The following is an 8,760-nucleotide window of genomic DNA, read 5'->3' on the forward strand; positions in this document are numbered from 1 at the left end:
AGAGAAATTTTGGGCGTCAGCCTTACCTGGACGTGCGGACATACCTGCTGCTATGGCGACACTGATGCGCCTGGCCTTAGGTTCCGTACGACACCTCCCCCGGCCTGCAACAGGCAAGTGGCGCCGGATTTTAGGCGAAAGCGAAGTGGAGTTCTGGGAGCACCCGGCTCCTCTGATCTGAGCCTTTTTCTTGTCCCGCAGATGTGCCCTTCCGTGCCGGGAGCCATGGCGCTGGCCTGCTCTATCCTGACCATATCCCCACTTCCCTACTACAGAAGGTGCTACTGACAGCCGGTTCTGCTGGAATGGCGCTTTACAACCCATACCGCCATGGTAAGGTTGCCTGCACCCTGTGGGCGAGGAGTCGGGGCGCGCACTGTTATCTTGGATGCCTAGGAAGGTCACGACCTCTGTCAAAGCTTCAGTTTCCCATGGTCAACTGGAGAACAGATTAGCAGGGTACCCAAATGTAAATGAGCCGTATAAGCAACAGGAACGTTTATAAAAATGCAGAGCCTAGGTCCAACTCTAAACTCCCTTGAATCCGAATCTGCCTGGTAGAGCAAGGAGAGAGGAAGCGTGGAACCTGGCCATCTGCTTTTTAAAACTACTTCCTGGGAGATTCTGTCATCAGCCACATTGAAAACTTGTGGACCAAAGAGATGATTTGTAAGTACCCACTCATTCATCAACTGTAGGAGACCGTGGGTGCAAATGGTTAACATGCTTGATTGTTAACAGAAGGGCTGGAAGTTCCATACACCCCCGAGGTACCTCAGAAGAAAGGCCTGGTGGTCTACTTCTGAAAACTCAGCCATTGAAAACCCTGTGGAGCACAGTTTGACTCTGACACACATGGGATTGCAACAAGTTGGAATCCACCCTAAGACAATTGGCTATATCCACTTATAGCATCCTGTTATAAAGTAAGTCAAGGACTCTGACTCTGATATCACTTGGTGCATAGTGCAAGCTCAGTAAATGTTTGCTGAATGAGTTGAGTAGAACTTCCTAGGATTCTACATTGCCTTTCTTATCCCTCCCAGGATTCTTTAGTATAGGAAGTACTATTGATCCTACAAAAATAATATGAACTGCCCCATGAGTATTTGTTTTAGTGCTCACTGTGCTGTTTTACCTGCAAGCTTTTGGGTTTCACACATCAACCTTATAAGAAAAGTGTTATCTGTACTTGTTATGTGTTTAGGGCACTGAGGCTTAGGAATGTAGTGCAATTTGCACACGGGGTCACCTAGATACAAGTGACAGAATCTGGCCTCAAACCCAACACTCTGATGTCAAAGCCTGTAACTATCAATGCAGCTTTTGCCTTCAAAGGTTGACTAGATATTCTGTTGTCATAAGGATATACAAGTAATTTATAAGCTCTAAGTGCTTTGCAAGGATCTCTGTAGAATAAGCACTGGACTTCAAACCACAAGATTGCCAGCACAAGCCCTCAAGCCACTCCATGGGAGAAAGATGAGGTTTTCCGCTCCTGCAAAGATTTACAGCCTTGAAAGCACTATATGGAGTCACTATGAGTTGCAAGTGACTCTATGGCACTTAACAATAACAAAGTGCTCTGCTAACCAAGGTCACCCGCCAGTAGATTGTTGTTGTTGTTGTTGTTAAGTGCCATCGAGCCAGTAGATTATTGTTCATAATAATAACATTGATATATTAATAATATTGCTGTATTAAGTCCTTGCTGTGTGCTGAATATTCAACATGAATCTTTACAACTAAGGTTGATATTATCCATATTTTACCATGTAGGAAACTAAGGCGAAGGTCAGCACAGGTTACTCACCCAAGCTCACATCTATCATTTGTGTCCATTCCTGTTCTTTCAGACATGGTTGCAGTTCTAGGAGAGACCACCGGACACCGCGCCCTGGAGGCCCTCAGGGACCAGATGAGAAGGGATCCAGAGGGTGCCCAGATTCTGCAGTAGGTCCCAGCTCTGCCTAGGAGAGTTACATTGTGTCAGCCCTGTTCCTCTAGGGAGCTCTTCTTGATACCCAGGCTAGGCCCTGCAGTGCCATTTTCCTAGATACTATGATGACCTCTGGGTTTGCACTGTAGTGGCTTTGGCCCAGTTTCAGCCACAGGGCTCTGTTCAAATTCACCAGCTGCTCCTTGGAAATCCTATATAGGGTCGCTATGAGTTGGAACCGACTCAACGGCACTTAACAAGCTCCCATAACACAGGCCAGCTACCCTTTGTAAGTACCCTAATCACATCTGTGTGCTTTCCTGCCTGGATCATGCCCCTGCCCCATAGCTTATGGTAATCCCCTCTGTTCCTGCCACTGGTCTTACAAGGTGGAGATGCTCCAGGATGTGTGGCCTCATTGCCCTCTGCTCCCTATTCCTCACCACTTTATTTTAGTTAGATTTTCACTTGCCTTTACTGGGGACTCTCAAGTACCCAAGTTCTGCCTTTGGCCTTACAGGGAGCGTCCCCGGATCTCACTGTCCACCCTTGACCTGAACAAGCTGGAGAGCCTGCCTGAGGGCTCCTTTGGCCGCGAGTATCTCCGTTTCCTGGATATGAATGTGAGTGTCCAGCTTCTGGCCATCAGCAGGAAGAGCAGAAGGGTTGTCTAAGAATTCCATATCAAGGAACAAGGAGCCCTGAGCTTCTTCCATGGGCAAGAGAGCTTTTCAATCTCTTGTGCCAGGGCTTTGTCATTTTCTATAGGATAGGCAAGTGGTCTAGGAACATCACTGGAGTGTTAGAAGCCAAAAGAGTGATAATGGTGGTTAGTGTTTATTAACCTCTTGCTACCTGCCAGACTCATATATGATATCTCAATGAATCTTCCTCCATCTGTCAGGTATGTTTTCTTCTTCTTGTACTATGTGACTCTGAGCAGTTAAGTAATAAGCTGATTGCATACAGCCAGTAGTAACGGAGGCAATTATTGAAACTCACACTTTGCTCTTAGCTACTGTACCAAATCTCCCAGTGCAAGAGATGATGTTTTCCCTAGGGTACATCAATTGTGGCCTTCTTAAGCACCAAGCTGGGAGAATAGGGATAGGGGTTCCCAACTATGAGGAATGTGTTTATTTAGTCATTATCTGTGTAAGGTGCTAATAGAGTTCTAGGGACCAACTAGCCAGACAAGGGCCCTCCCCTCATGGAGCTTCTAGTCTATTTGGGGCTATTTGGGGAGGCAGACAATAACTAAGAAAAATTTTCATTTCATATAAAAATTCATAATTTTTAATTTCATATAAAAATTCAGGCAAAATAGTGAATACTTAAAATGTATTCTATTAGTATATTGTGGATAAAACCAGAAAAAAACCCTACCCTTGTGGAGCTTATGTTCTTGTAGATAGGTGCTATGAAGAAAACAAGTTTTTGGTGGGTGTCCACTTTGGTGTGCTATGGCAGTCAGGGAAGGCCCCTCTAAGAAGAAGAGCTGGAAGACAGCAACGGGCCAGCCAACCTTGTAGTCAGCTAGGGAAGAGTGGTCTAGGTTTTGAATGGAGGGCATGGCAAGATGCTATGTATTTCAGAAACGGGAAACCAGTCAGTGTGGTTTTAGAAGAGTGGGTGGTGGGAAAGCAGCAAATGAGCTGAGACTTACCCAGAGCCAGGTCTTCCAGACCTCAGGAAGGAGTCTCTGTATTGTAATAGGAGCAGTAGAAAGCTATTGGAGGGTTTTAGTCATGATCTGATTTATAACAGGACCTTAAGATACAGCTGGACCACCTTCTCTATCTACTCCCAACCTACCCCCAGCACATACAAATCCCAAACTCACTGTCATCAAATCATTGCTGACTCATGGAGACCCCATGTGTGTCACAAAGTAGAACAGCTCTATAGACTTTTCTTGGCTATAATCTTTGCAGAAGAGAGCTTGTCAAGCTTTCTTCTATGGTGCTGCTTTTTCTGCTTTTAAGTGCTGTCAAGTCAGTTCCAACTCATAGTGAGCCTGTATAGGGTTTCTGAGACTCTAAATTTTGAGCAGAAAGCCTCATCTTTCTCCCACAGAGAAGCTGGTGGGCTTCAACTGTCAGCCTTACGGTTTGAAGTCTAGTGCTTATTCTACAGAACCACTGTGCGGTACTGCTGGATAGGTTCAAAGTGCCAACTTTAAATTAGCAGTTGATCACAAACCATTTGTACCATCAACACATACACACCCCATCAAAGCTGACCTTTGGTCAGCTCCAGGAGCCAGTCAGGCCAGAAGAGGTAAAAGCAATGACCAAAGGTTGCTCTAGAATTAGGTTCCTCTCCCTTGGCACTGACAGCATGTTGGGCTAGATAATTATTTATTGTTCATGCACTCTAAGATATTTAGAAGCATCCTTGATCTCTACTTACCAGATGCCAGTGATGTCATCACTAAGTTGGTGAGAACTAAAAATGTCTCCTGACATCGCCGATGTTCCATGGTGGACAGTTGAGAACCACTGCTCTATGTTGATGATGCCAGGACCCATAACTTACTTCCCCACATTCCCCCAATACTGCTGCTTTGGCAGGGCAACTCCATGCCATATTTTATGTAATCTCCCTTATATTTTACTAGGAATCAAGTTACTTCATCATTGGGAAACCTACCAGAGTGATGTGCCCAGGTACCACGCTGGGGAGGGACAACCTTCTATTGAAGTTCCCCCAAAGCCTTTATTTTGCTGTAGAGGAAAGAGGGTATTAGAGAGGCAACTGCAGGGTCGCCCTGGGCACCTTGCCCAGACACAACCGTAATTGTGGTTAACAGCCTTGGAGACTATGACACCAGAGCAAGGGAAGCAGCAGCCCACAGAATTTGAAGGGATACCTTTGTCCCAAGAGATTTATATCAAGGTTCAAAGTGAAGCCACCCTCCCTAAGATTGACACTGGTAAGAGGTGTTGTCATCCTGATGGCATCAAGATTACTGCCATAGCCTAAGTTAGCTTTATGGTGCTGGGCAAATCATGTGACCTCTTTGAGCCTCACAGTCCTCATGTGAAATAAAGGGACCTACATTCATCTTTCAGAGTTTAGGTCTCTTGAACATTTTCAATAATGAATGGTAAGGTTACTGGCTTTGCATTCCAGACTGTTTCAAATCTTGCCTCTGCCACTTTATTAACTACAGGCTCTTGGGCAAGTTCTTTTATCTCTCTGAACCTCATTGTTCTGACCTGTATCTGAGGCTAAGTAACAGATTGTCACAGAGATGAAGTGTGATAATAGAGGTCAAGAACATACAGTGCAGGCACAAAGTAGGCACTCAACAAACAGCTACTATGATGATGAGCATGGCTTTGTTATCCAGTGCTGCTATAACTGAAATACCAAATGGATAGATAGCTTTAATAAATTTCTTTTCTCAGAGTTGAGGAAGCTAGAAGTCTGAATTCAGAGCTGTAGTTCTAAGAGGTTTCCTTTCTGTTTTCTCGGTAGAAAGGTCCTTTTGTCTTTTGAGCTGCTCCTGAGCAATCTTCATGTGGCTTAGCATCTCTGTTCTTCCATCTCTGCTTGCTTATTTGCTTGTTTAATCTTTTACGTGTCAAAAGAGATTGACTTAAGACACACCCTACACTATTACTGTCTCTTGATATAACAAAACCCATTCTCAAATGGGATATGACCATGGATATATATGTAGAGGATTTACAACCAGTTTTTGGGGACACAGTTCTGTCCATCACAGTTCTATCCATGACAGATCTTTAGCTTCACAAATAGAACTTTACAGAGGAAAGTAGGATCTGAGACCTAGTGAGGCCCAGGCAGACCTTGGCAATGAGTCAGTAGCCTTACAGCAAATGAAGACATCAGATCTCTCCGCTCTGGACTGGCTGAGGCCACGTTTTGGGAACAGGAAGACCGGGCTGTTCCTGTGCTGTATGGGTGCTGCTGAGGACTCAGGAGGCAGTGAGTAGGTAAAAGGACAGTTGGCATTCCTCCCTGGGGTGAGAAAATATCCCAGGGCCAGTCTTCATTCATGCATTCAAGAGATACTTACTCAGGGGGACCTATCGCAGGCATTGGAGATACAACTGAAAGCTCTGGTGCAGCTGACAGTCAATTGGAGCACCAGCCATAGAACACAGGCCACATTAATAAAAGCAACAAAAAACAAGTGAATTAATATTAATATATTTTATTTAACCCAGTATGTCTAAATTATTATCATTTCAACATATAATACTAAGTCTTGGGAATCTGATGTGTGTTTAACATGCATATCACATCTCAGTTGTAATATTTCAAGGTTCAATGGCAAGCAGCCACTGTGCTACATCAGCACAGCCTCCCTCAAAACAGACATTTATAATCACATGCATTAAGTATGATCATGATCTTGAGTGCCAGAGAGGTACAGGATGCTACAAGAGACCATATTAGACCCAATCAGTGTGAAGGGCAGGGAGGGCCTCTCTGAGGCAGGGACACTGAAGCTGGGTCATAAGGTGGGTAGGAATTGTCACGTGAAGATGGGGTTAGTAAGAGAAAGGATCCCACACTGGGAGCAGCTGTGCTAAGGATCAGAAACCTTAAGGCTGTATTTCCATAGAATCCCAAAACACTGCCATTGAGTCTATTTCAATTCTTGGTGACCCCTATATAGGGTTTCTGAGGCTGTTTATCTTTACAGGAGAAGATAGCCTTATTTTCTGCCATGGTGCAGCTGTTGGTTTTGAACTGTTGACCTTGTGGTTAGCAGTCCAGTTTTTATTTCACAGTACCACCAAGGCTTCATAGAAGCTAATAGACTATAAATATGGGTGAGTTGAGTAGGCTAAGAGCAGAGCTAATCCCACTACATATTCTGCCCAAGGACTACCCAAGGGTTCTTTGGCTTGATGTGAGTCTAGTGGGACTGGCTGACAGAGTTGAGGAAAGGCTGGGATATTGGGCCCTGGGAACTATGAGTAGGGAAGGGGCTTAGGGGTGTCTCGTGGTTGTCAGAGTGTCTCCCCAGATACCCGAGCACCCACCCGCTTCGTGGACGATGAGGAGCTAGCATATGTGATCCAGCGGTACCGGGAAGTGCATGACATGGTCCACACACTCCTGGGGATGCCCACCAACATCCTGGGTGAGTGCCGCCAAGCCAGCTGCCTCAGGTAGCAGGTGGGCAGGGTGGGGCACACCAGCTAGCCTGTCTTCCTGGGTCTGTCTTCAGGCTCAGGGCCAGGCTCACCTGTCTCCGCCACCTATCAATTAACTGGCTTAGTGATGGCTCACTGGCTGCTTTACACGAACACCCTGGTAGCCTGTCTGGCATGCATCCTGTCATGTCTATCCTCATTACCACTTGATGGCTTACACTCATGTAGCAGCCCCCATGCTCTGAGACCCTCAACAACTCCCTAAGGCCTGAAGGAAACACTGCCTGCCTTTTTGGGTCCTCTGCATTCTGACCCTAAGCTCCTATTTCAGCCCTGTTTCCTTCTCCTCTTTCTTGGGGCCTCTCCTCCACCCTCAGTTGAGTGCCCCAGGGCCCAGCACAGGCCAGGGTTGACCCATAGGCATGGTTAAAGAGGATCAGACACCTTTGCCCTGATGAGAGCACCACTGGCCTCTCCTGGTCCCTACTCACTGCCTTTCAGGTTTGCTGGTGCCGGTCCTGTTCTGATTCCCTCCCACCCCTGTCTCCTAGGGGAGATCGTGGTGAAATGGTTTGAGGCAGTCCAGACTGGCCTGCCCATGTGCATCCTAGGTGCGCTTTTTGGACCAATCCGACTCAGTGCCAAGTAAGTTCTCAAGTGGCCAGGGTTCAGGGGTCCAGGAAATGGGAAGAGCTCACAGGCCCCTGAACAGCCCTGATGGCTCTCCAGGAAGCAACAGTAGAAAGAGAGGGAGGAGTTGTGAAGCAGGAAAATGATGGAAGCCTGTACAGCTCCTAAGATCCTAGTCAGGCCTCAAAGCAGGGATCTGACTGACTAGAAACAATGGGAAGGAAATGCAGTTTCAATTTTTGAAGTTAGATCACCCTCAACTTCTGGGCTTTGGCATGCTCAAGGTGGGCACAGGATTATAGGATTGTACCTCTCTGAGCTTCCATTTTCTTATCTGAAAAGTGGGAATAAGAACTTTTCATAGGTCTGTGTGAGAATCCTGAGATTCTCACTGAGAAAATGCATGTCAAGTGTGCCACACATAAAGTGCTACACTCTCAAGGACCTTGTGTTTTCTTTCTCTGCTGTTCCACAGAAACCTGAAAGTGCTAGTCTCTGAGCTGATTCCATGGGCAGTTCAGAATGGGCACAGAGCCCCATGTGTCCTCAACCTGTACTACGAGCGGCGTTGGGAGCAGCCCCTGAGGGCTCTGCAGGAGGAGCTGGGCATCACCCCCATGGACCTGAAAGGCTTGGAGTGAGCCCCGAGGTCCTGGTCTTCCCCTACCCCCACCCCGGCCATCTCCATGTCCTATGGGGACAGAGGACTCCTTTGCCACTACTATTGTTCCTTTTCTTTGAACACTGACCCTTGGATATCACTTATACTTTGGCATGATCAACACTGAGTAGCCTAAAGGGCCAACCCAGGACGAAGCCAATTATTGTAGTGGGGCTCCCAGGGGAGCCAAGACCCATCCAAGGAAAACCACACTCAAACAAGGATGGGTTGGCTAGACTCACACTGGGATATTTCAGGTCTACAACCCAGGGGTCTGGTTGGATCCTTCCCTCAGAATTTTCTGGGGGTCAGGCTGGGATATCCCCATGGGAGTGAGGGATACATCCAATTCCAAAGACCTGAAAAGGGCATACAGATCTCTGTTGTCTGAA

General features: G+C 46.6%; 1 protein-coding gene across 1 annotated transcript; it reads left to right on the top strand.

Annotated features, from left to right (window-relative positions):
• The first annotated feature begins 52 nt into the window (after nt 1-52).
• On the top strand, nt 53-8,348 carry COQ4 (coenzyme Q4). The gene is made up of 7 exons (XM_006834983.1): nt 53-85; nt 183-333; nt 1,857-1,953; nt 2,460-2,562; nt 6,935-7,064; nt 7,629-7,722; nt 8,183-8,348. The coding sequence occupies exons 1-7, from the start codon at nt 53-55 to the stop codon at nt 8,346-8,348; spliced, it is 774 nt and encodes a 257-aa protein (XP_006835046.1).
• The last annotated feature ends 412 nt before the right edge of the window (nt 8,349-8,760 follow it).

The sequence above is a fragment of the Chrysochloris asiatica genome, unplaced genomic scaffold (assembly GCF_000296735.1).
Source record: "Chrysochloris asiatica unplaced genomic scaffold, ChrAsi1.0 scaffold00014, whole genome shotgun sequence".
NCBI lineage: Eukaryota > Metazoa > Chordata > Mammalia > Afrosoricida > Chrysochloridae > Chrysochloris > Chrysochloris asiatica.